The sequence below is a fragment of the Takifugu flavidus genome, chromosome 15, assembly GCF_003711565.1.
Source record: "Takifugu flavidus isolate HTHZ2018 chromosome 15, ASM371156v2, whole genome shotgun sequence".
Taxonomy (NCBI): Eukaryota; Metazoa; Chordata; class Actinopteri; order Tetraodontiformes; family Tetraodontidae; genus Takifugu; species Takifugu flavidus.
In genome coordinates this window covers 14,028,463-14,056,261 of record NC_079534.1, presented here as the reverse complement: position 1 = coordinate 14,056,261, position 27,799 = coordinate 14,028,463, and the positions used below count along the sequence as shown (strand labels likewise).

General features: G+C 46.4%; 1 protein-coding gene and 1 long non-coding RNA gene across 3 annotated transcripts; both read left to right on the top strand.

The window, feature by feature from the left end:
* The first annotated feature begins 70 nt into the window (after positions 1 to 70).
* LOC130538639 (phosphatase and actin regulator 1-like) lies at positions 71 to 27,672 on the top strand. 2 transcript variants are annotated; one of them, XM_057056452.1, is made up of 12 exons: positions 71 to 264; positions 11,444 to 11,608; positions 15,107 to 15,187; positions 16,090 to 16,293; positions 17,142 to 17,484; positions 19,030 to 19,220; positions 19,639 to 19,795; positions 21,909 to 21,964; positions 22,825 to 22,886; positions 23,670 to 23,810; positions 25,500 to 25,576; positions 25,692 to 27,672. In XM_057056452.1, the coding sequence occupies exons 1-12, from the start codon at positions 153 to 155 to the stop codon at positions 25,705 to 25,707; spliced, it is 1,605 nt and encodes a 534-aa protein (XP_056912432.1). In that variant the 5' UTR covers positions 71 to 152; the 3' UTR covers positions 25,708 to 27,672. The 2 variants fall into 2 exon arrangements, with proteins under 2 accessions (XP_056912432.1, XP_056912431.1); XM_057056451.1 differs by lacking the exon at positions 71 to 264 and adding an exon at positions 9,051 to 9,644.
* On the top strand, positions 297 to 5,898 carry LOC130538642 (uncharacterized). The gene is made up of 2 exons (XR_008953933.1): positions 297 to 5,593; positions 5,691 to 5,898. It is a non-coding gene; the product is annotated as an uncharacterized LOC130538642 (long non-coding RNA).
* Positions 27,673 to 27,799: the final 127 nt, after the last annotated feature.

Sequence of the window (27,799 nt, the reverse complement as noted above, 5' to 3'; positions counted from 1 at the left end):
CTCCTCTCTCTCTCTCTCTCCTCTCTCTCTCTCTCTCTCCTGTCTGTCTCTCTGTCATTGTGTGTGAACTCCCTCCTCCTCTTCATCAATAGCTGCCTCCCAGTGTGTGAGTGCTCGGTCAGCGCTCAGCCACCGGACACTGGTTCGGTTTGATGGCGACCACCTCGGACAGCAGCACAGACCGCAGACCCATACGGAGGCACCGCTCCAAGAGCGACACCCCATATCTCGTCGAAGCCCGTCTCTCCTTCAACCTGCGGACAGGTGAGGCGCGCATCCCTCCATCCCATCTCCCCCCGAGCCCTTCCAGTCGATTTTATTTATTTAATTTATTTTTTACCAGATGTGCGTCTGCGGGTGGTCTCATGCGGATCCAACGTGAATGAGATTTTTCATCGTGTGATCAGGAAACTGCGTTCCTCCACAGACCAAATTCGATTAATCGCGCCCAGAACCCCTTTTTGACCGCGTTTTTGAGAGAAATGTGAGTGAAATATTGCGTAACTTTGTGGCGCACAGCGTGTCAGGTGCAGCAAAGGGGGAGTTTTAACATAGAACCCATATCTCGCACCTCCGAGCGCTGTTTGGCCAATCACAATTTCGTCAGCGATTGATAATTACTACGACTGTAATTCATCACAGTTACATAATGTGGCTTCAACGTGACCTGTAGTAGCCCGCGCGTTGGCAGCGGTGCACAAAATGTGATGGGATATCCGGCTGGCTCTGCAGCACTTGCTGGGGTTTTAGTCACCGTTTGTGGTGGATCAGGCCACGGTTGTGTGTTCCTTTTAACCCGTTTGAAAGCGTGTTGCATCCCCTGTTGCCATGGTGACCTGGCTTTTTATCGATTCACCGTTTGACCACATTCTTCCAATGTCTGCTTTTTAGAGGGATCCCTTTACCCGAATCTCTCTATTTCCCAGGGCTAATTCTGTAACATGCATCATCTGTTCCGTTGATATTAAAGCGCTAAAATCTCCTCAGTATTTTTAGACGCTCCCCTTTTTTCCATTCCAAACCACGTGACTTGTCACATATTTCCCTTCTAATGTCACGTAGATACTTTTTTTTTACTCAGCAAATTTACAATCTATTTCTTGACCTTGACAGCTTCGGCTTTGTGTGTTGTAATGACGTCATCTTTGGAACGTGTGTATTTGTGTGTGTGTATGTGGGATTAAATGAAACAGCTTCTAAAGTTGCTGTAGAGCTGCTATACATGTTCTCAAACCTTAAAGGCATCCATGTTGTATCTGATCCAAAGAAACACACGAGCTTGTTGTCAGGCTTCAGGACATTTCATCTCCTCATTCCTTCATATTGCTACATCACAACAAGCTCTTCCGAAGCATGAAAATGGTATGGGGGCGACTGTGCTGCTGTACTGTTGACTCACTTCCACCTAAAAAAGTGGAGCAGGATTTAACTTGCTTATTGCCACGGAAACCAGAATTCATTTTTTTCCCTGTTGCTCAACAACAGTAAATGAGGAGATCCATTGCGCTCAGCAGCCGTCACAATCATCCCTGAAATAATTAGCGGGTGAAGCTTTCATCTTCTGGGCTGATGTGTTCATCACTGAACTCTGTGCTCGTAAGAGATCTGTGTCAATCCGGCATAATGGAACCACCGGGGGGCTGATGAAAGTCATTCAGTCGCTACTACATGATGGAGATGAGTCAGGTTGGATGCTGAACAGCAGATTATTGGCCCTACACGGATCATCTCCGTCCAGCGGGGATCCACTCCCACATTTTTACCTCTAGCACCATGACAAAACACTTCTGGAGCCTCTAATAGAATCAGACCACGTATGAAACATTGCCTCATTGCATTGGCTGCATTATTGTCGGGCCTAATCTCATTTTGCCAACGGCTAAACGGCCCTGAGCGCGACAAAGACGGAGCGGCGCAATAGCAGCCGTGCAGATGTCAGCGGCTGATAGCATGAGGACAGTTGGGCGTGCACGGATTACAACACCAACACCAACAGAAACATCATAGTGCCCCATCATCTGACCACCTTCACCTCATTAATCTGCCTCTGCGCTTTGCTTAGTCATAAGTCTGAGTCACATGACCCATATTCCCTAAACTGTGGCTTTGATATTAAGTCTTCCTCTGTCTTTCAAAGGGGATGACGCCAAAGCACACGTCAGCTGGTAATTACGCTTAAACGCGTGGTTGAGCTTTGCTGTAGGGCTGAGAGTGTCTGTGTAGTGTCATCGCTTCCTGTTTTTACTCTTTCCTACCTGACATCAGCATTACTGCGTTGACAAAATCACGAGCAGCACCGTTAATGTACAGATAAGAGGGAGAAATGCAACATGGCTGCATCACTCTGTATGTAAAAAGGCATTATGCACCACCACCAAGGCTCATTCTGTAAGTAGATACCAGAGGTGAAGGCTCAGGGCTGCCTTGTTTCTTTGTCTCAACTCGTTCAGCCAAAGAAAGCCCAACTGAATGCACACACACACACACACACACACACACACACCCAATGTGGTGGTGCAGCATCACTGTGTGAAAGATCGCAATCAATACAGAACAGATGCATGGTGGGATGCTACGGAATTCTGCTGCAGAGCTGCGTGTGCAGGCAGGGTTCAGGGACGAGCGAACCCCCTCACACCGGCTTATTGAGGCAGGAATGGCTGCGTTACCTTGTGGGATGAGCTGCACAACAGCACTCGCTGATTTGTCAAGGGCATGTGAATGTGACTGAATTGGAGATGAACACATCTTGAATGAAAAGGCGCCTTTGAGAGGGGTTAGCTGCCCTCACGGTTTTAAGGAATAGTTTATGAATAAACTCTGAGGAAATCAGACAAAGTTACACCCAGATCCATATTTTTACTTGTTTGACGGTTCAGTGGCTTAAAAGCAAAAAAAAAACTCCCAGCTAGCTTCTGCAGGGAGACGCTTCAGGCAAACAAGCAGGTGTTTTCTGAGCAGCCGTCTACCCAGCAGCTTGTTCTGTGGCGCCTCGTTTCATTTCTGCTGCTGCTGCCACACTCGGAGCTGTTGGAGAGGAGAGATGTGATTCTTGTGTAGCGGCTGAGAAAGAGCCCTTTAGAGCGGAGGAGAGCCGTGTGAAGAGGTTCTTATGGCTCATATAGTATTTATAAATGTGCAAGTATACTGGGTAGAAGGGGGGAAAGATAAGTCTGCAATCTCTCCTGCATTTCCAATTACGCTGGAGCAGAAGAGTCGATGTGAATCACAAGCTCTCTGTGCATCTCGCCATGTCTAAGAAAAGCTAATCCCATCCTGGGCCGACAGGAGGCCTCCACGAGGGTGCTCCATGGACGGCGTTGGTTGCTGCCGTCACCGGTGCAGCAGCTCCGTTTGCGCTGAGTAAGAGACTTCTGCTCAGATCCAGAATCCCATCAGCGCTGCTACCTCGGTCCAGACAGAGCTGCACTGCACCATCCCAGAGTGGGTTCTGCTGTGGATGAACAGGCAGGGTGACACCAGTAAATAGCTTCATCTTCCTCATCTTTCGCCACCATTACTGGACCTCAAAGGTTCTGTATGGTTCTAGTTCTAGTTAGTGTATAGTTCTGCACATGCTCAGATGGTTCAGATGGTTCTGTAAGCGGAATAGGCAGGATAAAGAGTCTATACAGTTTTAATAGATAATTAAAAGGCAAAACCTTGTCCAGATGAGATCAATGATCTTCCAGACTTCCACATCCATACTGGTAACTGGTGATAGAAAGTTAAACTGGTTGGAACTACAGGAAAACAGTTCTCTTCTTACATCGGTGTTGGAGGAGACAGGAGATCTAATCTTTAGCAGAGCCAGAGACGCCACAGCACCTGATGTCTTTGGGTGCATCTGCTCCACGTAAAGTTTAGCTGAAGCTGAACTAAAACCAGCCTGGATCTCCCAAAGAAGCATCCAGCCTGCCCGCAGCAGTGCTCAGTGAGGTGTGTTTCTTTAAAGGCCCCCTAGTGGATCGAGTCTGAAACTTCATATTGGCAAAGTCGGTTTTTTTCTGTGATTCATTGGAGTTTTGGTCATAGATTTTTTGCAGTATTTCTGTTGTGTTCACAGTGAGACCGAGCCCGAGTAAGATTAAAGCGCTCTCGTTGTGGAAAAGCTGGCAGGGAGAAACAGAGACGCCGACGAGAGCAATTTCTGCTCTATATTACAGATGGAATTTCATCCCATTATTCCCATTGGAGGATCAAACAAAAGAGTGGCAAACCTTCATAACATTCACGAGTGCGGATTTAATTGACACAGCAGGTGTTGCAGCCTCCAGTGCCGTCAGCGCTCCGATCTGAGATAAGCGGCGCTATTCACGCGTGAAAAGACTCCAGAAATTACCCAAATTGTGCGCCTGCCGCCACCTCCTCCACCTCCACTCAGACAACCTTGAGCTTCCTGCCGCCCTCAGGCGCCGGCTCGTTTTAGAAGAGGCTCGACTCCCTTTGATTAAAATGTTTGTGTTTCCAGGCGGTTATTGACTGTGGTGGGAATAAGTTACCGAGCCACCAGCCGTGTCAGAACTGGTGATGTATGCTCTATTGTATGTATTATTATTATGTTATATAATATTCGATATTTGCTTTTTGCTATGATGGAACCAAATGAAGGAGAATCTTGAAACTTTGGTGTCAAAATCACAATAACGAGTCTTTTTTTTGCTGTTTTGCTGATCAGAAACGATGAATTGCTGGAATGTTTTCTGTTGGTTGGCCTGAGCGCTTGTAAAACCTTTAAAATCCAGAGAAACTGAATCCCATCTGGCTGGTGCATCTGCTGACGTTTGAAAGAAGACCATGTTTTGGCTGTCGCTTCCATGAATGCCGGTTCAAAACTCGACCAGAGTGGTTTTACTTTCCGACAGCAAAAACAAGAAAGTTCTTGGCAGCAGAGCAGCTACATGATAGTCAACACTGAGCACATTTAATGTTTGTATTTGAACTCTGAAGGATTGGAATTCTGTCTGGCCTTTAGGAAGCTATTTCCCATTTATTATTCTTCTTTCTGCCACTTTAGTGGCTTTTTATCAATTGTTCCTTAAATAGACTATTACTGTTATGGTTTGGGGGTAAAACAGTTTGTCACACACTTTATCTTATTACTTTACATTTCCTATACCTACATTCTGCAGGTTCCCCTTTTTCCTGCATTTAATTGTGAAGGCAGAAATGTAAATCATTACTTTTGCACCTTTGATTGTTCGAGTAGTCACGTGACACTCCTCGTGCGCTGTGTCTCCTCGTCTTTGGTGGGAACAGTTTTTAGGCTTCTGATTGCACCCGGCTTGTGCTGCAGTGGGTGGTGTGAGTCACAAAGCAGGTATTTTCCCATGCAGGTTAGCTTATAGTAGACTTCAACGTTCGGATTCCCATCTTCCTTGGATCTTCCTTGGATACATCCTGATGTAGCGGTCCACGGTGACCCCATGACTGACCTGATGGGCACCCTCATCGTGTTTTCTACTGGCCTTATAGCAGGCTATTGAAGAAATAGACTCCCCAAAGACAGTTATTCAGCTCTTTGCTCCAGGAGGAGCATGAATAACCTCATCTTCCACTGAGCTAGTCAGAACTGAAGAACCCTCTCAATGAGGTGAAATGTCTTATACTTTCTTTCAACAGTCTCTGCATCAGCTTTATGTATGTGCACGTGTTTGAATAATTCTTTTTCCTTTAATACATCCCCAAAGATTCGCTTGAGAGCAGTTCAAAGACTCCAGCACACTGTGGGAAATAAGAGCACTCACATAGATGCTGGCAGCATAGGAGAGATTACTCTATGCTTCCACGAGATGGCGACGTTTCCCCAGATTATTGCGGTACCTTGTTTGTGTTGTGTAGTTTGGCTTTGATTTGATTATCTAATTTTTTAAAAATAAAATAAAATAAAAAATCACATTCCCGTCGCGATACCTCCTTAGTTTACGGTTTAAGAGAATTCGTCGTGCTGGTTAACTAAAATATGGAGAGGGAGATTGTACTTCTGAAAGTGTTTTTTTTTTTTTTTGTGGGGGGTGTTGTTTTTTTTTTTAGAACAACATCCATAGAAAGCTAAATTCCCAAAAATGTAATTTGCTGCACTGGCTTTGAACGAATCAGGGTGTGATTCATATTAACCGCTAGATGGCAGCATTGCAAATAAAACGAGCGGCGTCCTGCAGCCGGTAGTTGAAAAAACTACAATGGAGAAGGATCTCTTCTATGGAGCCTTCAAAAAAGAATGGAATGTTACTTAAGTTTTAGAAATTTATAAATTATTAGTAGTATTAGTGTTATACACTTACTTTTATTTCCGTGTTCACTCATATTAAAGTAGTGCTGGAAGATTGAGCCTATAGAAATGTTCTTATAAATGTCCAAGAAATGTCTTCAAGAAAAAAGGTTGAGTTTGATTTCCAAGGCTTTTGGACATTGAGTAGGAACAAGTGATCCTAAACAGGTGATACGAAACATTCTGAACCAGACCAACATGAAGAAGGTCATGTAAGAAGTCCTGGAGAAGTGGAATGGAACTATAGTCACTCTCATCTTACCCTCATCAGGGAAAAGGCTGGTTACAGAATGTATTTTACTCCATCCATTAAACCAATATCCAAGGTTATTAAAACAGTACATCTTGCTGTTTGTCCTTGTTTGACCTCCTAAATGGTTACATCACAATCCCCTTTCCTGTCAATCTGCCGACTTGTGTGACAATATCGTGATCAGAAGGACAGGAAGGTGGGGGTCAGAGACCGTTCTGTCTTAAGGAAACGTGGTGTGTGCACAAGTGTAAGGCAAGTAAATGCAGAGAGATTGACAGATGGGAAGAGACAGCAGGAAAAACGGAGAGCAGGGACGGCAGATTTGTGCTGACAGGCCGCTGCAGTCAGATGTTGTAAGATTGCTTATACTGACATCTCACAGGACATTCATTAAAAAACCGGCCCAGACCAGAGTTTCGGTCGGTCAAGAGAGGGAAAAGCACGTGTTTTCAGTTGGGTTTGTAGAAGCATGTAGAGCGTCAAATGAGAGTTGGGGAGGATGAGAGAAAACTTTGCCATGGGTTCTGTGTGAACTCACTCAGCTTGTTTAAGTCGGGCAGCTTGTTAACCAAGAACGTTGGATTGTTGAACTTTACATTAAAGGCTGTTTTTACATTCTCGGAGTGAAAGTTCAGCATTTAAATCAGTGTTTACATGTAGCAAAGCCACAGCAGCGCCTTTAAGGCCTGTGATGAATGAGCAGACAGTGTGAACGTCTGTTTGTTGGCTATCAAAGGGTCTTTTGCTGTGTCATGGCCCTTGTGCTCCCTTGTGATTTAACCAAAGTGATTTAGCTGAGGACTTCAAGTCCTGCACTTATATAACTGCAGCGCCTCATGTGACCGGTCTTCCTGCTGCGAGCACACGACCCATCCTTAGCCGCTTATCGGATTTTTGCAAGAATGGTTCTTGAAAACGAGGTCCAGCTGGTGTCAGCATACAGCAGAGCCCAGCTGAGCTAGAACTGGGCCGTAGTGGTCTCGATTTACCGGTCGATCTTCGTTCCTCCCCTCACCTATGGTCATGAGCTTTGGGTAATGACCGAAAGAACAAGATCACGGGTACAAGCGGCCGAAATGAGCTTCCTCCGTAGGGTGGCTGGGCTCTCCCTTAGAGAGGGGGAGAAGCTCTGCCATCCGGGAGGAGCTCGGAGTAGAGCCGCTGCTCCTCCATGTTGAGAGGAGCCAGATGGGGTGGCTTGGGCATCTAGTCAGGATGCCCCCTGGGCGCCTCCCTGGTGAGGTGTTCAGGGCATGTCCCTCCGGTAGGAGACCCCCGGGAAGACCAGGACACGCTGGACAGACTATGTCTCTCGACTGGCCTGGGAACGCCTGGGGATCCCTCCGGATGAGCTGGAAGAGGTAGCTGGGGAGAGGGAAGTCTGGGCTTCTCTTCTTAGGCTGCTGCCCCCGCAACCCGACCCCGGATAAGCGGTAGAGGATGGATGGATGGATGGATGGATGGATGGATGGATTCTTCTTTCCAAAACGTACTTTATGTGGATTTAAGAGGGAAACTTTTCAGCTAAAAAAGGCATCCGAGGGCAGCCTGGGAGTGAATCACATTCCTCTGTCCCTCATTTCTTTGATGTCACTTGAATAAGCTGCTGCCTGCTAAAGGAACATCAAAGATAAGCACTTCCCCACTCCCAGCCAATGAAATTCACCGTTCTGGAGGACATGTGACATGGGTGGGGGGGGAAGGGTTGATGTCTAATCCTCGATTCATGCCTCATTAACTGGCTCATAATGTTATCGATTACCCCAGCGGGTCCTCGGCAGCCAACAGGCTTGCGCCTCATCTGAGTTTGTGAAGCAAAGAAGGAATATTTAATGTTCCATCGCTCAGCTTGGCCACGGCCTTGGGTTCCATTGGAGCGTTCTGCTCAGTGATTCCATTCCCTCTGCTGTCTTTTCTCTTTGATTTGAATTCTCTGAGCTCTTGTCTGATATTATGTCCCAATTAGACGTTCCGACATTTGCATTCACATCAGTTCTACCAGGCTCATTTTGTCTTTCAAGTCGTCGCACTTGGCTTTGCGTCAAGCAGATGGTTGACGACTGAAGAGGATGCATATTTTTATTCTCCATCCTATTTGCGGACGCATGAATCAATGGATGCAGGGTGTGAGCAGATGGTCATTGCTTGGATGCAGGGAACGTTTCACATGATCTCCTGCTACATGAATGTGGACAGACCTAAAATATTAGCTTTAACACCGGGTAGGCTTGATGGATGAGTAGAAATGAGCCTCATCGCTTCATCTACTGACTAAGAACTATAAAGTACAACTATTAAACAATAATTTCTGTATTTTATAACTCCTAGTTATCATTATGTGGGTTTTGTTTTTCTTTATAAAGGATAAATGGCAGCTGGAACTTTCTGAAATAATAATTAAAGCAGTGTCATTAGATCAGAGCAACTTTCCTCCTCCTCGCTGGCCTATAAGAGGAGCGCACCGCGCAGCCAATCACAGGCGCGCACTGCTCAGCTCCGCTAATCGTGGATTAGCTACAACCGACTGCAGTCTTCAGCTCTGGGAGGGAGAGGTAGCTGCTGCCATTCACTTTTCATCCTCTGTGTTGTTATTTGCAGCCGCTACTCCGGCGGCGCCGCGTTTCGCTCCTCTCCGCAGCGCTTCCGCGTTGCGCATTCGAGGAGCCGCACAACCTCGCGTCTCAGGTAAACCGCCGGGGCCGGAGCAGAGAGAGGCGGCAGATGCTTCCGTAGGTCAGGTAGGACTCAGCTGATGGGCCCGTTCATTTGAAACCACGCTACCGTACCACCGTAACGCGGCGCATTAACGCGCCGCGCTCGTTGTCGCTTCCGCGATGTTCAAGACGGCCAATTACCCCTCAGCCGACCCTGCGCCCATCTTCATGAGCGGCGCTTGGTTCACCGCGGGGTGCCGAGAAAACACGCCCGTGGCGTCGGAGAAACCCAAGAAAAAGGCGTTCAGCCTGGTCAGAATAATGTCTCTCAGCGGCAAGAAAGGGCCCGGGCTGCAGCCGCAGCACAACAACAACAACAACATGCCCTTCACCATCCACTGTCACATCGGCAAAGAGATTAAGCACATTTGCAGCAATTGCAGCCGCGGGAACGACACCCAGGACGGTGAGTAGGATGGGTTCTGTTCCCGGAGTAGCTCTGCGGGGCTTCCATCCACAGGGGCTCTCCATCGCTGCCATGCGTCTGCATGCTCCCCTGTGCGCCTTTGTTTTGGGTTTTTGATTTTAAAACTCAAGTGTTTCATCCGCACCCTTGTATCAGTGAGGAACCTGAAGTGGGTCAGTGTAATTTAAGATCCGTGGTAGCTTCCTTAGGATCCCTAATGAGTCAAAATCAGCGACTGACTGTCGTTGAAGCCGCTCCTGGCTGGTTCCGAAGTTCCCTCAGGGCTGGGCTGTGGTTGATAGGCGCACTTATTTGTTTGTTTGCCTCAGAAAAAAAATGATTACGCCACACTTGGGGAGTGTGTTATTAAATTAACCTCTTCATGATTGTAGTGAGGTGGAAATGAGCAAACAAGCCATTTCCAGTTGAGTGTCATTACATCATCTCTCAGCCATCTTGGTATGCAAACAAGTGTTCTTAATTAGAGGCTGTGTGGGTGTGTGTGTGGGTGTGTGTGTTGTCTTGTCTTAGCTATGCATTGAGTACCAAATTATGCTTTCTGAGTTATTCTCCGAGGCCTGTAAGAGAGTGCATTTTGTCCTTAAAGGTCCTCACAGAGATAGAAGTTCAAAGGCGTGTGTGCATGTGTTATCTTATGGCTAGCGTCATGAAATAATCTCCTGGATTATAAATGACACGCGTTACATCTTTAGAGGAGCCTTTTCTCCTCCTGATGACAATAACCAGGGGATAAAGCAAAAACGGACTCGTATCGTCAGTGGTTTGGGTTTTATCAGTCTTTTTTTTCACCATTGATGAGTCTCAGCGATAGATCGATGTTTCCTAATGTGTATGTAACGGCAACACAGCTGAATCCATGTTAGAATCTGGATTTTCTGACTGACTCTGGCAACAGGGATCTGTTGACCTGAAGGAGCTGCAGGATCGCAGCCTCAGAAATTTGGCTGCGACCCTTCAGGCCCGCTGCGCTTTCATCCTCCCCACCAGCGCGCCGCCGTCACACACGTTGACCAAAAAAACCGAGGAAGCAGCACTTTTACGGACGGACGCTGTGGCGCTCGCGCCGATGTCAGCTGGTGCCGTCAAAGGTCGATCCAAGGTCGTCAGGGTTGGGCTCATACAACCTGAAACTCAAATTTAGATGAAAGCAGAAGTTTCCTCTCAGCAGAGTCTTTGCTGGCTCTCCTTTTGGGCTGGAACGGGTTCAGCGGCCTCGGTGCGTAATACTTCTGAGGGTTTCATTCGCTGCTGGCATTGTTTCCTGTTTCGTGGTCTCTTGCCAAGCTGGTGAATCAGAGATTTCGGTTTGAATACGCGGGCAGCGTTTTGTCCGCCGAATCACTCGGGCCTCTTTTGTTTATGTGCTCGAGCCGCTTCAACCTCCGGATTACGGCATCTTTCAAACATGAGATACCAAAGATTCTAGTTTAGTAAAGAGAAACGCTGAAAGTTTGGTTTGGAGACCAACTGAAGGGCTGGCGCTCATGAATGCCTGATGAGAAGTCGAGTGATTTCCCCTTAATGAGGTGTTTATGAGTCTATTTGCTGTCTTTGGCGGGAGAGTCGGAGCGCATCCCCCATAATGCCGTCTGATTTACGAGTTTGTTGCTCCTCCCGCCGTCAGCCTGCTAATGTGGGAGTGAGAAGGTCACCTGGCACAGATTCCCCCCTCCCCCCGCTCTGATTTCTGCAGTGTCGGTTCCACGTCCTGGAAGCTCTCCTGCAGGACTTCAGCTCCTCCGCCGCTTCACTTGAACCTGTTTTTGTTCTCCTTGCAGCCGAGGAGGTAGAGAGACTGTCCGCCATGCGCTCGGAGTCGGTCATCCCTGGCGGCCACACTCCCCCCAGCCGGCGGCGCAGCAAGTTCGCCACCCTGGGACGCCTCCTGAAGCCCTGGAAATGGAGGAAGAAGAAGACGGAGAAGTTCAAGCAGACCTCAGCCGGTACATGTTTTCTTTTTATCCTCGTCCTGTCCAGGGTGAGTGAAGGATGGCCCTCGTGCGTGTGCGTGTGCGCGTGTGTGCGTGTGTGCGTGTGTGTGTGTGTGTGTGTGTGTGTGTGTGTGTCCCATTTAGTTTGTTTTCCACTGCTGTGGCCTGAAATCTGTCTGAAAGAGCAGGTGCTGCGCCTGACTGTTCTGGAGAACCAAAAGTAGAAGCTTTTTCTTGAGGAAAGAAACACCAGCTCAGAGCTGGAGCGGAAATGTTTCAGAAATGCCACGAAAAAGTTGCGTTTTCCTGTTGCGAATGAGACGAGTAGCTGTGTGTCTGAATTAGACATTTAGGTTTTGGCCATCGTTTCCTACATGCTGGCCCAACGGCACCAACTGAAGCTGTTTATTTTCACAAAACACCAGATATTTAATTGCATTTCAGAGTTTTTTGTCCATTGGTTCAGTCCTGCACGCGCTCTTTGATAACTGCATCTTTCTCATTGTGGTGAAGGACAATAATCAAGAGTTGGGCAACAAAAGTGCCTTTTTCCTCCCAACAATAGTGCTGGAGCACTGTGGAATTGAGTGGAAAAGCTCTCTCCGATGCTTTTGTTGCCCACTTGTTTGGGCCTCATCATGCTGCTGTCTCCAAATAATTATTTTGCTGCCATTGTTCCTCTTGATTCTTTCTGAAGGCAACATGATGCTGTATTATGAGTTAAACAGAGAATACACTGTATTTCTCATACACTGTATTTCTCATACACTGTATTTCTCATACACGTGCATGTGCGCGATGATGTTGATGATGGTGGTGAAATGATAAATAAGAAGGCAGGTATGTGATAAGTGGTGAAGCTGGAGACGAACACATCTCCCTCGGCCGCACGCATAAAGATGAACGTTGGATCTTTATGTCTTGTCAGAAATGTGAGACTGTTTCAGTGCTGGATGTGTAACCAGGCAACAGTTGAGGTTGTTATCGTGGAAGTCTTTCTGCTCTCTGCGTGGCCAAATCTGCCTGATGGACTATGGTGCAGTACAGCGTTCCCTTTTAGCTTCCTGTTTGTCTGCTCACATACGTAAACAGCATGATTTAAAAAAAAAAAAAATCTTATCCTTTGCGTCATAATTTCTTTTGAGTCTTTATTGATCTAGTGAGTGGAAAAATCCCCCATTTTAGGATGTTTTCTCATTTTTAGCTTGCCTTCAGGAGAGAGAGCTCCCTTTTAGAGAAAGCAAGTCCATTTTAGCTTTCCTGGGAATACGTATTGACATTTGTTGACCTGCAGCTCCACTATTGATTGGTGTGTGTGTGTTTTTAATGGAACATTGCCCACAGTGCTGCGCTGTTGTCCCCATCCAAACAGGCCCTGCTAAAGTGGCAGCACCCCTGTTATTTTTGCTGCCTGATATCGTCCCTCTCGCAACCTTATTTTAACGGAAATGTGGCGTGTTTGACCTCTCCTGTCCGTGCGTCACCCCCATCTGAACCCTGCGTCGGTAGGGAGCGGACCGACCGCTGGGCCTACAGGTGTTATCACAGGAAATGAGGAACGGGAATGTTGTGCGGGATTTCGCAGGTGGAGGACGGCTCTATGGGGCTTTTGGTTTGAAGGGGGCAGTGAAGTGGACCTGCCAGTGTTCTGCATAACAAAGAATCACCTAGTGGCACTTTCTCATGTCTCTTTTGGGATTAAATGCAGGCATTGGCCGGTTTATTAGACATAACTATGCGATATTAAAAATGGCTATTTTAAAGTGTGAGAATGGCGGATGTTCCTTCCCTTTTATGTCTGCTGAGGTCTCATTTAACCAAATCCAAACCTTAGGACTTAAGCTTCCTTGCTGATAAAAGACCCATTGAAAGTTTTAATGCAGTTTTTTGTCGGGCTCCGGCTGAGAGAATCGCCTCGGTAAAAGCCTCCACATGAAGCGACTGGGCTCCGGGGTTGATGGGATGTGTTCTGACTATCTGGGTTATTTCGCAGTGGAATATATTCTCTCGCAAAACTCGGTGTTCTCGGATCAATATAGGCTATCCTCAGATCTGCCACTTTCATTTATTATGCTCTCAGCCGCGTCTCCTCGGCGAGCGCCTAATCTTTTCATCTCGGTGCACGCCGGAGCGTCTGGAGCACGTGCATCCGCCCAGGTACACAGGCACAAGCACCAGCCCTCGGTGCGACTCGACGATAAACAAAACCGACCCGACGTGGTCGTGAGGCGACTCTGTTTTTAGCGATCCTCACAGGAGCGTCCTGATGAAACAAAGATGAAATTTGGGCCCGTGCAGACTGACTGCAGTGGTTAAATATTAAATAAAAAGCCTCGTCTCCAGCTTCGGTGTGTGTTTAATGCGGCAGCTGCTCGTTTTATTAGACCGATTTTCTTGTGAGCGTGCCGCAGCTGTCAAATATGAGGAGACGTCTTCATAAGCCCTTTTTGCGTTAGCTAATGGTCAATTGCATAACGGAGCTCGTTCCACGGTGCAGCGGTTATGTCATAAAGCTTTGAATAATTATTTTCATTTTGGATGTAATGGCGGTTAATCCCTGAACATATTACAGCCCTGCCAGTCTGCTGTCGACCTTTAGCCCCCAGTTTTAGCCTCCGCATGGCTTCCTGACGCCTGCTAATGAGATTTTGGACGAGTCTGTTGTGTCAGAGGAGGAAATCTGATTGTTGTTGTTGACGTGTTCAAATTCTTGATTTCTCTTTCTTTCTGAATTTTCATCGGGTTGTAGCCAGTTGAGCCCGCTTTGCTCAAAGGGTTGAGGATTTTGTGAATCGAGGGCATCGGCTTCAGTCACCCCACGATGTTCTCAGTGTAACTCGGAGGGAATTGATTGAAAAGTTCCCTGTATATTAATAGTAGAAACCACAGAGGACCAAATATTGGCTGATAAAGACAAAGATGTGGTGAAAAGAAGAGAACAAATATGTGAATGCAGTGGGTTTTTATACTCGCTGGCTTTTGGAATGAAAAATGGGTCAAACCGCCTGTTTGATGGTGTAAAGACTCTCGGTACACCTACGAGTGACCTACAAACTGAGAATGGCAGCGATTACACAGGGCTTCAAAGGGTTAATGTTGACTCTTGTTTCATATTCTACACGACATCATCTGCAGCGGTCGTTGGATCCATGTTCTTCAGGGTTCGCACGTTAATACAACTCAATGGAAATGTTGAACCCTATGAGCCGAACTGGTTAAATAATCCTGTGATAAGATTAAAGACTACATCATGCAGCTCACTGCTGCAGCACAAGAAACCAAATATCTATTATTTAAATCTTAAAAAGAACTTTGTCTTGCTTTTTCAATAAACCCACTGGCAGGATTTTAATATGCAATGTGGAGCTTCATGTTTGTAGCGTGTTGTAAGTATTCCATCTCTGAATTTGCTGCCAGAAGCACAATTGTGCCGCTTTTAATTTTAGATTTTTGGGTTGTGGTGGTTAATGAGGGCAGATTTTTAACATGGTTCTTCTCTCCCTGCCTCAGCTTTGGAGAGGAAGATGTCCATGCGACAGAGCAGAGACGAGCTGATCAAGAGAGGAGTGCTGAAAGAGATATTTGAAAAAGGTGAGCTGATGTTTTTTTTGCTAACGATGCTTGGAGTTGACACGCACAACGCTCTAAATCATCTCATTAATTCGCGCCCTCTGAAGTGCTGTGCTCCAGATTCGGCACATCTGGAGATATGATCTTCCATTCTAGAAATTATGTAGGGTTTTAACAAAGTCTTTGATCTTGATTAGATGCGCTCCAGACTCTCCTTCACCGCGGCGAGTGAGCATTTTTGAGTCTCACAGCAGGGTGCCTCCAGCCTCGGGACGGTAAAAAGCACATTTTTGAGTCTCTCAGAGGAGGCGAAGAAGGACGCCGTCAAAGCCAAAATATCTTCCATAATGCAGCAAACGCCACAGCCTGTCTGTGCCCTGCTAATGTGAATTAACGAGGGCACTTCTGCTCAGTGACAACCTACTTATTCTGATCAAAAATGTCTATTTTTGCACTTGCTATTTTTACGCGTGCCGGGTTATTTTTACTGGCGCCTCCAGTTGCTTGATTTATTGATCCATCACAAAAAATCTGTAAACATAAGCTAGCTGCGTATGGGCGGGGGAGGGGACGGTCCCTTCACTGCATATTTCAGAGGTTTTTCTGGCGACCCAGACGTGTTTTGGTGAAGTGAACCGTTTGTTAGCAGCAATTTGAACCGCTGTCGGCATTAAAATGCCAACACGCACAATCCGTCAGGCCGCTGTAAAGAAGTTTCTGTCTCCCTGCATGACTAACGTTGTTGTGTTGTTGTTCCTCTGCTGTGTGCTGATAAGGTCCCGCTCGGTTAAAACCTATAATTCGCCACCCTCATTGTTTCAGACTAACTTTTAAAGTTTGTTTTAAAGTAGTCCGCCTCAGAAATCCATTGTCTTCCCAAACTTGAATTCTTATTTTTCCTTTCTTCGCTTGCTTTCATGTAGCAACTGTTGAGTTCCGCTCCTCTGTGGACAGTGGCGTCTGCACCCAGGAGCACTCTGTTAAGTCATCTTTGGTCCTGGCCGCTAAGAAATCGGTCACCTATCCAGGTGACCTTCAGGATACTTCTGCCAAGCCGCCACTCTATCACAAACAGCCCCCGGCTCTCCCTCCAAAGCCTTTCCCTCGGATCCCAAACCATAGCACAGGTCAGTGGTTCCCACTTGTCCATACTGGTGTGTTCATGCCCTGCAACTCCAGACCAGCTCAGACTGACTGATGGGGGGAAAAAATGGACAAAAAAGAGTCAAGATTTTACAATATTATGCCGGTTTTTAAACATCTAAGTGCAAATCTGGTCCACAATGGAAGCAATTTGGAGATTAAGAAAATAATGAGATAATGGAAATTGGATTCGTTGTAGCAAAGATGCAAAGGGAGAGAAAGGCACGCGGCATCAGATGCAGCCGATTACACAATAAAATATGTATATGGACTATTAAATAGCTAAAGTCAGGAAGTCAGCCAGCAGGAAGAAATCACGGATTCGGAACGCTGCCTGTGCTGGATGCTGTCTGGTCCTGTGCTGCTGAATGATTTAAGGGGTTTAAGGGGGGAGTTTGGCTGGTTTTGCCTCAGCTTCTCTCAGGACAGTAGAATATTTAAGCAATTTTATATAATCAAATCAAATGTCATCTGTTTCTCTTGAGTATATCAGCTTGTTCTTCAGGTTCCCCACAATTCTTTGTTTTAATATTTGATCTGTGTTTTCGGTAAAAGAAGACGTGCGCCCTCGCAGAGTCACTTGGTTTGATTAAAACAGCCATGCTGGTGCTTCTCCGGGCCACCTGTGTTGGCACACATGTGCACAGGATTATGGTAGTCTCATAAACTCCCCTGTGGCTCTGCCGCGCTCCCTTAGTCATTGCCAATCTGTCAGTCGGAGGAAAGTGGCGTTACTCTGGCCTGATTCCACCCCCCTGCACTGAGCCGCGTCCGTGTGCTGTAAATATCTGCTGGTGTGAAACAACACAAGCTTCCTGTTCTTTATCTCCAGATTCTTGCCAGCCAGTGAAGTTGCCGTGTATGCCCGGGGGGAAGCACTCTCCCCCACTTCCACCTAAGAAGGTGATGATCTGCGTCCCTCCGGGGCTCCTCGACTCTACGCCCAACGCTCCGTCCTCCGCTACGCTGAGCGCTCTCTCCCAAAAGTGCGCCCCTTCCCACCTCATGTCGCTCCACCACGGCACCCTGCTGCCGTCGCAGCTCGCCGGTCTGTCCAGTCTTCACCAAAGCCACGGCCACCCCTTCCAGCTGCAGTACGGCAGCTTGCACGCGTCCAGCCGGATCATTGAAGAACTCAATAAAACACTGGCGCTCTCCATGCAGAGGCTCGAAAGGTTGGTGGCCGCCAGCACACATGTCATTAAATCTGATTGTTCCTGATGCTGCAGAGGGATTATGGATCAGTCTGGTCTCTGTCGGGGCCTCAGTCGGTTTTCCCTTGGATTTGAGGAAATAAACGTGTCACATGTCAAACCGGCGCCAGTTTGAGCGTCAGTTCTCCATTTCAATTTGTAGCTCATTAAATCTCCAAAAGCTTTTTTAGCATTTTCAGACCTCAGGTCTGCTGTATGTCCCCTTTGACCGTCTTTCCATATTGTTCCATTGCTCCCTGTAACATACAGTACAGTGGGACAGATTTATTAGACCTCCACCACCTCCTCCTCCTCCCCGCTAAACCAGTATTGTTGATATATTTGGTACGCTTTATGTTTAATACCAAGATTTGATGATCGATTATAGATTCATACCTCCATAAAGGTCCCATGCTAGGTTGATCTATGCGTTACAGCCCTATTCAGTTGTTCCTCCTTGTTATTTACATAATGAATAATGCCATTTTTGTTAGAAACAAGAATTTAATAGATTGCTGAACTTGTTTTTTCCTGTTTTTATGATGGATGGTCTAGCACATTTGTTAAGCTGTATAGCTCGAATTAAAAGAGGGATTAAATTTTTGAGTTGCCGGCATCATTCACACCAGGATTTTGCACATTTTCATCATCAATATGCACAGGAATGCATTTAAAAACATGCTGCACTGGGTCAAATGTGGTTTCTTAAAAGTAAAGGAGTGAAAGTTGAGCTGAAATCTAATGTGGTAGACCCAAGGTTCTTCAAAATGGGGTGACTTGTCTGTCTGTCTTAAACGCATCCTGGTGCTATGGAGGTCGTGTCCTTTCATGTAGCGCTGGCGCATCGGGCTAAATCGGCACACTGCCTCACAGGGCAACTTGGCCTAATTTTGAAGCGGTGCACGGGTGGGCGCAGGCATCACACCAGTAGTTAGCCTGAGATGATATGACCAGATGCTCTTCACTGCATCCCCTCATGTTTGGAGAAGGAGTCTGATAGTGGCTAGGACATTACGTAATGGCTCCGTTTCCCTGAAGCAGGGCTAAAGCTACGGCCCTGCCGCCACTCCAGTCGGTCTGACATCCTAAAATTGTTACATAATGGCCGCTTGTCAGAAGGAGCTCGGACTAGACGGTGATTAATCAATCAATCAGATGTCAGCGCGGAGTGCTTGCATGCAAATGATGTGCTCTTGAAAGTGAGATTTATTTCCTCCATCTTGTTTGTGAATCCTGCCAGTTGTATAATCAGCTGCTCCGCTCTGTGCTGCAGAGCATTGCACGGCGTTGCGTAGGACTGCAGAGTTGCACTCCAGCTCTGGTGTGTGTCCGCTGTACTCCAGCTTCATTTACACGTTCACTCTCCCTCTATATTTGGATGAAACCCCCAGTAAACTATCAATAGGCTGTGAGGACATGATGCATCTTAATGCTCGGGCTCGGTGGAGGTTATAGCTGCTGAGTAGCAGCTCCTCCTCATTCATCATATGGTTATTATACATTAACGGGATCTCTTCACCCCTCTAGCTCGGCCTTGCACGGCGTCGGCCCGCTGGAGAGACGAGACGTTCCGTCCGTGATCATCGATTACGAAGACGACAAAGAGAACATGCCCAATGAGTCCGACTACGAAGACCTGCCCAGCATGTACAAGGACGAGGACGACGACGTGGACGAGGACGACGAGGACGACGAAGACGATGACTCAATATTTACAAGTCAGTGGCGTCTTGCACTGCCCCTCTAGATGCGTCACACTGAGCCTCGAACAGATTAAAACCACACTGAGACTCTTCAGAAGTCACTTTCGGTTTTCCTGGGAAACTAAATTTCACAGATATTGTGAGAAATGCTGGAATAATTCTGATTGACGGTGTTGCTAACTTTGCCCGAAGCTGTCTTAAAGTTCGGAAAGTACTTTAAAATAACAATGTGCCTGTAAAATGGTGCAGTTGTGACCTCCTGCTGAACTATGCTATGAAACCACGTCCACGTTGCCTCCTCGCGAGAGCATCAATGATTGATGATGCGACAAAAATGTGGAAGCGGAACCCCATAAAGTATAAGAAAGGACATTTTGTTGTAAATCTGCTGGACATCCGAGGCGTTTGCCCTGATTGCTGTGTTTGGGTTCAGGTTCTCTGGCACAGAAGGTGCTGAGGAAAGACTCTCTGGCCATCAAACTCAGCAACCGTCCTTCCAAAAGAGAGCTGGAGGAGAAGAACATCCTGCCCATGCAGACGGATGAGGAGCGGCTGGAATCCAGGCAGCAGATTGGCACCAAGCTCACAAGGTGAGCCTCATTAAACCCGAATACACCCCCACCCCCCCATAGGTACTGATACAAACACTTTAGTTGGAATGAGGCCCTGAAAATGGATCTGACCTAATTTCTTTGCCGCATCCAACCCTCCCTCTCCCTTCTCTCGTCTTCACTCTGTTTTTCTTTGCTTTTCTTCCTCCTGCCTGACTTCCTCCCTCCCTCCCTCCCCCCTCCCTCGCTGACTGAATCACCACATTGATGCATGTGTCAGTCCGTCTCCACCTGACTCCTCCACACAGCAGCACCGTTCTTTACAAACACACACGCACGCAGACGCACACGCACACTGCATAATGAATGAATATCGCAGGAATTAGTTTGCATATGTTGAGATCATAAACGTGAGTCCTTCTAATTGAAAAGATCAAACAAATTTGCCCCGCCCCCTCGTAATACCAGCCTCATTTGCTTTACTCGGCTCTTTGAACACGATTCAACTGCCTGAATAAAGTGGAGGCAGCGACGTGTCGGGAGAGGAGAAGAAAGACGGTGACTTGGGGCTGAAAACGAGGCTGGAGATGAGGAGAATGTGTCTGGAAGGGAAGGGACGCAGCGTTGGCAGGAGGCACAGACCCACAGTGACGAGGCCCTGCTGTGATTGGAGCACAGTGCAGAAGAACTGGCTGCTCTGTTGGCAGGCTTCCAAAGAGCTCTTCCGTACCCTCCTCTTGCACGGTGTCGCCCTCGTGTGCGACTTTACATTTCTTGTGTTTTTGCTAATGGCCCGATATGTTTTATTGGCCATGCCAGGCCGCCAGGATCGATTATGTTAATGGTGTTTGAGGACAGGCTGACCTCCACTGGCCTATTGACCTGACTGGAAAAACCATGCTGGGCCTGACCTGATTGATAAATGATGACCTGTCTGTGTGTGTGTGTGTGTGTGTGTGTGTGTGTGTGTGTGTGTGTGTGTGTGTGTGTGTGTACTGATAAATCCAGCATACGTTGAGTCCGATTTCCAGCCAGATCCATGGTTGGAGACTCAAGATGGTTTGTTCTGTGTAACTAGAAGAGTGGGGTCAGGGGTCATTTGAATTCCTTAATATATATTAGGACTCGCCGGAATTCTTGAGGGGGTGGGGCTGTGTGCTGACTGGAGCAGTGGACATATCCCACTGGCTGAAATATTAAAAAGCACAACTGTCCAGAGCGACATTAAGCTGATTATTTCCATTTATTTGAAATTGCTAATTGTAAAATGGCCATAACGCATACACACGTACAAGGATGAAAAGTAATGGGACAAATAATTCAAATAGATGATGAATCACTGGGATAAATCTCCTGATTACTGCTGAAAGTCTTTGCTGACATATTGAGCGATTCGTGACTCCTTTTGATGTCTTTGTCGACGGCCTCCACGGAGCTCAAGCTGAATCTTAAATCTTTACCTAGATGTTGGATCCAGACGGACGTTCGTTGATGTGTGCACGGCTGTTTGCTGTGACTTTTGCTTTTAGTTGTGTTGAGATTCTGTTCCAGAAGCACCGAGTGGGTTCATCCAGCGATGAACAGTCCCGAGTTTTGGGTCTAGGAGGAAATGAGGAGGCTGTTCTAGCTAGATGGAGATGACGTGGAATCTGTCTTCAATGTGACTTTGCCCTTAGTTATTTCTAGCACTTGCACATTAAAATGTTTGCAAAATGATGTAGGATAACAAATCACTCAGAGAATGACCTTTCATTTAATGTGTGACCTTGGAATTTTGGTGTCATTTGGAGTTGACTGCTGATGTAACAGAAGAATAAACAAGAGTTTCATCGCAACACCAAATAAAGCAGCTTTAAACCAGCTCGTTATTTCTAACCCACTAAGTAAAATAGCACACTGGATATTAATAACTCCAGTGTGGGAATGATGCTTCGCAGTTCTGAAGTCAGTCGGTCTTAAGGCTCCCAGCCGAAATGTCAATACCGACGCCGCGTTGGAAGTTGATTATTGGGCAAAAGTACAGACAGATAAAACCCAACCGAGTCGTTTCCCCCGCTTTAAGCAACGTCACCGAGGTAGAATCTGTGAGAGATTGTATGGAAAGTAGATTGATTTACATTAGCGACCCTTTTTCTTTTCTTGCTTTAACCAGGCGCTTGAGCCAGAGACCGACGGCAGAGGAGCTGGAACAGAGGAACATCCTCAAACGTGAGTGTCTCAAACCAGATTCCTTTAGTATTGAATCATCATAGTCGAGTCTTCGGACAATGTGGGTCCTCTTTTCAAAAGGCTTCCAGGTTTTCTACAGTAACTGGGGCCGGAGAGATGAGCTGTATTTATCTGATCTACACATCAAGTTAAATAACTTCGAAAGAATCTCTCTTTAACCACACGTCTCTGCGTTTGTAGCTGTTTAATTGAATGCAGGCTTCACAAATGCAAGCTAGTTTGAGAGCTGGTGGCGCACGTCTCGCCCCTTCTTTATTCTGTCTTATACCACCGAGCGTCCCGAGAGCCGCGTCCGATGAGACTGATTCCTGAGCATAAACACGTGCGGTATCAGAGAGGCGCAGTTCTGTTGCCTGGGTCTCAACTCTCACATCAAAGACTGATTGATTCTCCTAGAGGCTCCTGCTTGATTTGGCAGCAATGCAAGATACAAATGCAAAGTCAAAGGATTTCTCACTGAATCAGCCCCCCCCCCCCCCTGCTGAACGCTGTATTAGTCCCAGTATAAACCATGTTGAGCACAGCAACAAATAAAGGTTATGGAGTTCATAATTTACCTTCGGAGTCACTTTGTTGGATGTTGTTTCCAAATTGGGTTGCAATGATGAATATTAGAGACATTTTTCCCCATAAAAGTCTTAAATGGGTTAATTGCTCGATCGTAAAGATGAACAGAAAAGCCTTGGGACCGCTTCAAAGGAACAAAGCGATCCTTCTCCCCTGATATGCATCTCTAATAATATTAAACAGCTGATGATGAAAACAGTTTTAGGCTTTAGGAATCTTTGTTCCTGGACTCTGTTTATATGTTTTGGCGCTCAACTTCTTATTCTCTGCAGCTCGCAATGAACAAGAGGAAATAGAAGAGAAGAGGGAGATCAAACGTAGGCTCACGCGAAAGGTGAGTCCAGAACGCACACCTGATCTGGAAGCCTTCAGACGGGTTAAATTGTTGGACGGATAAACGCGATGACGTGTCGTGGCGAGAGGACGGACTTTCATACTCCACAGGCTTGTTATTGTTCTCGGGTCCCCGTGAGACACCAATGCCCTCGTTGCCCTTCAGCATGTCTGCTGCCCGATTGTTTGGCCCCGTGGCGAGGTGTTGGACATGTCCCGTCGCCTCAGATTACATGCTCTTGCACTTTCTGCTCACCTGCTGACGCGCACCTGTAAACCGGAGGATTTCAGTCTGTGCCTCGGATGTTACGCAGCATTTTGAATTTGGTAGTTTTAAACCAAAAATGAGTCATCTGCTATTTACACCTACTTACTTCATACACATTAAGATGAAATTTTTCATATATTTAGCAGCTTTATGCATTATGACAAAGTATATAATCATTTGATTTTAAATGCTGTGTACAATATTTGTGTTATTTATTTGTTAATGTGTTATGATCATGTAATGGTCAATCTGTTGTGATATTATGCACTTCTGTTCTTAAATGATCACAACTCTGTTGTGCTGAGTAATTGGCAGAGTTCTTCCATGTAAATGAGCTACAGAGATCCATATAAAGCTCCCCGAGTGTTGAGACGAGACAGTTGTGTAAATTAAAGGGACTGCTCTTCCTCTAAAGAGCTCCAGCAGGAGCAGAAATGAGTCTATAAACGTCCCAGATGTCAGGTTCTGAAAAGCTGTTTGTCCTGTGTTTCCACCCTCTTTGTGTGCTTGTTCCAGCTGAGCCAGAGGCCGACGGTGGAGGAGCTGAGACAGGCCAAGATCCTCATCCGCTTCAGTGACTACGTGGAGGTGTCAGATGCTCAGGACTATGACAGGCGGGCAGATAAGCCCTGGACCAGACTCACAGCAGCCGATAAGGCCAGTGTCACCGGCACACACCTCCCAGTTTGAATCCAGACGTTACCTTATTATTGTCCTGGTCTCTCCTCATCTCCTTTTAAATGTCTTTAGACATCATCATCCTGTTTTCCCTGGACCATCTGTGCCTCATGATTCAGCCCATTATACATGATCTATAGCCCCTGCTGGACATCTCTCTCTCTCTCTCTGTCACTCTTTCTCTCTCTCTCTCTCTCACTTGGACATCTCTCTCTCTCTCACTCTTTCTCTCTCTCTCTCACTCAAATTGTGTCCATCTCTCTTGGCTTTCCTTTGTGAGTTAACACCCTGGAGCAGTCCCACCACTCCCTGCCCAGACGGTCCAGCTCTGAATTCCAATCAGCTCTGTTTAATTTTCCGGCGCAGCAACGCCAGCTCCCTTTTGGCTCCGAGCATGCCAGGTCACACCTGAGGAGCACTCATGTGAAAATGATGGGGATTCAGCATTATGCAACCCCCCCCCCCCCCCCCCCCCCCCCCACCCTACTTACATAAGAGACAAATGGGACAAGCAGGGCCTCAGGACCTTTTCAACTGCAGCACTCCTCACTTCCAAGTTTTATGAGATTCTTCCATCTTGCACCCAGTTAAGCACTGTTTGCTGTCCTGTCACATGCTCCCCGAGGCTGCTGTTAGTCATACTAAAGAGTAAAGAAATGAGCTCTAATATGATTGCAGTTGTATCAGAGGAGAGATTTTTGGTGCAGAGGAGCAGAATTTGCATTTCAGAGGGCAACGTGGTGTTTTTGTGTGCTGATAAAAGCTTTTTGAAATAGAGGTGATGATAAAAAATAGCATTTTTGCTCCTTAAAAGAAGCCAGCGTATTCATATATACAGTGTGTGTTTCTATGAGTTATGGTGCTGTGTTGTTTGATTTTGTTTCTCCCATAAGCTTTGATGGCACTTTCATTGTTTCTGTGACGAAATGCAGGCACACAAAGAAAGTGTTTAGATCGTCTCGCTGCCAATCTGAGAGTAGCTGTGTAGCGGCGGACGGATGTGACCACTGAGGTTCCTGTCTGCCTCATGTAGTCATGTATAATTTATAATAATATCATTTGAAGCACTTGAGCAGATTTTCAGGGCTCATTCACAGTGGAGAGTCACAGATAAGGTGACGCCTTGCTCTCGTTCTCGTTCCTGCACTGGTCAAACTAACCTCATTAAAGGGGTCTTCCCAAGCTATTTTAATGGCAGAGAGGAATTATTTCTCTTTTTCGTGCACGTTATCTGCATCTTAAAGTCAGTGATGAAAAGTCTGGTCATGCTTTATCATAAATGAGCAGCTAAAAACACAGTCTTCTGACTTTTCACACCAGAAACAGGGATTATTTATCCGAGGCCTGACAGGCTCTGACATCTCAATCTACCACATCATAATGGCCACGTTCTAAAAATACAGTGGATTCAGTGTGAACGTGCCTCACCTTTTCAGTACCAAACAAGATGGCTGTCCAAGGTTTGTTTGACGCAGTCGGATGTCTGCAGGAGAAAACCGAGATGTCTTGTGATGTGGGAGAAAAACTGGGCAGAATCATTTGTAGCCTTAAGCCTAAATGATGCATAAAGCATGCTAAATGGAGCTGGAGGCTGGCGGAGAGCGTGAGCCGTTTGTCTCGGAGCCTCTGCAGCTTTTCTCACATTTCCTCCTTGCTTCTCCTCTGCAGGCTGCCATACGGAAAGAGCTCAATGATTTCAAGAGCAACGAAATGGAAGTGCACGAGTCGAGTCGCCATTTAACCAGGTAATGGTCTTGGAATTAGACTGGTGTCGCTTCCTGTGCAGCTGGACTCTTTGAAATGCTGGAGGCGATTGAAAGTCTTTAACAACTCCTGTATTTGTCTCCGCTAATCTGCTAGGTTCCACAGACCATAGGAGACCACCACTCACTGTCTCGAGCCGTGCCGCCCTGGCACTCACTTCCACTGAGGGCCTTAAGCGCCGGACAGTAAATAGGTGCCCGTATCTACAGCAAGGCCATGTCTTCTTCTGAAATGCCTTTTCAGGATCCACATGACTGCGTCAGTCCTATGCCCCGAGATGCAGACGTCCACCCACCCCCATCCTTTGTAGTAGCACACACTGACTCCACTTGAGTGACACCCCCCCACCCCACCCCCCACCCCTCTGATTTTGCTCAACTGTCAAAGCAAACGTCTCTGCTGAGCTGTCAGCCCGGCGCCCGCCGATGCAGCGCCTGGACAGCAGGGGGAGTTTTGGCTTGCAGTTGATTGACAGTTTTTAACAGCTCTGCTGAGACCTCTAGCACCCTCGTTAACGCGTCTCCGCGGACACATTTTAATTACATATTTACTACACGTCACTCTGGACATGCAACACATGGGTCGAAGCGTGAGCGAAGATGCAGGTACGGTTTCTGAGCTCTTCAGGATCCATCATAACTCCACTGAAGGAGGAGGAACAGAGGGGTCCGCCATCGCAGTCATCCGCAATAGTTCCTACCTCTGCTTTTCCTCGCCTATAGCGCCCCCTGTGTGTCACTGCTATGTAGTCCTGACTCTTCAGCTTTGCTCATTTGTGCAATTTCTCCTACCAGCCACTAATGCTTTATTTTTTATTTTATTTTTTTTTTAAATGTGAATTTAAGGGTTGGGGCCTGCACTCCGTCCACGCGAACAGACCGTGTTTATAATGAAGAGGCACCATGAATTTAATGTAACAATTGTGGATGTTTTTTGGTCGTGTATGCATTTTATAAACATTTTTTGTTCTTACTAGAGGCACTGGGATCACCCATTATCGACATGTTTGTTTTTTTTTACATGTTTAGCTCCACTGCTGGCTCAACTTTATATATGTGACATTTCTGTGTCGGCAGCATCATCTTTAAGTTAATTTGCTTATTGTTTGTAATGTTGTGTACTTGTTTTATACTCTTATTTTTGGACAAGCAATATCTGTTGTCAGTAGAGAAATGGTGAGAGTCCAAATCATCCCACATTTGCATTTTAGTCAGCTTAGAATCTGCTTCACTTCAGGGTCGGGTCTTTTGTTTTTTATTTTATACTTGAGAGTGGCTATATTCTCATTAATGCCCCAAATAGCAACTTTATAAGATTTTCAGATGTTGGGTTTTGAATCAAACCTTTGAATATGATAATGCATTCAGCGTTTGAACAAAATTACAGATTTTAGCTTATTACTGCTTTGCACTGGTAAGAATTGGGCTCGGTGGAGGTCACTGTTTTCAGGTCGGGGGTCCAGAGTGGGACTTCTCATCTCGCACTGTCTGTTTACTGTCTTGTCCCCCACTCAGAAGTGTTCTGTACATAGAGTATTTTTTATTACTTTTTACTGTATTGCTTTTAAAGTTGCAATATGAATTTGGGGTTGGATCAGAAGCTGAGGCTGTCGACCATCTACTGTACAGCCAACGCATCTGTCTGCAGAGAGGAACGTCTTCTTCATCACTGACAGAGGGAAGTCCCAACTACAACAAAAAAAATTGTTTTGCACTTTATGATTTTTATGGGAAAACTGGGAAAGCCTTTGGAGTGGTTCCTCGAGGTGTTTCCAAGGTCACACTGCTCCTGTTCAATCTAATTCTTAAAGGGTCGGTAAATTTCAGCGACTTTAAGAAACACCTGTTGTTTTTCTCCTTGGAACCAGCTTCTGTGTGACTCTAGCATTATTTTACATTACATTGGAACAAAAATAGGAGTTTAACCCAGCTTTTACTAAAGGAAACACTGGGCTCCTCCAATCATGGAGCACAAATTCTGTCTCCTTTTTCATGTTCGATCAACGTTGGTTTCTTTTTTTAAATACAGAAGATCATGTAAAGGGTAACCCACGGCAATTAAACTCCATTTCTCAATATGTTGTCGTTTACATCATGTCTTATGGATGCATCGCACACAGATGGATATATATTTCTAAAGTGTTTATTTTATTGAATTGTGATAATTATGGCTTGCAGCAAATGGAAACCCAAAACTCCAGGCAT

Coding starts and splice junctions, on each gene's coding strand:
- LOC130538639 (XM_057056451.1), top strand. CDS start 9,359: ATGTTCAAGACGGCCAATTACCCCTCAGCCGACCCTGCGCCCATCTTC. Junction 11,609..15,106: donor GTTCAAGCAGACCTCAGCCG/GTACATGTTTTC, acceptor TCCCTGCCTCAG/CTTTGGAGAGGAAGATGTCC. Junction 23,811..25,499: donor GACTCACAGCAGCCGATAAG/GCCAGTGTCACC, acceptor TCTCCTCTGCAG/GCTGCCATACGGAAAGAGCT.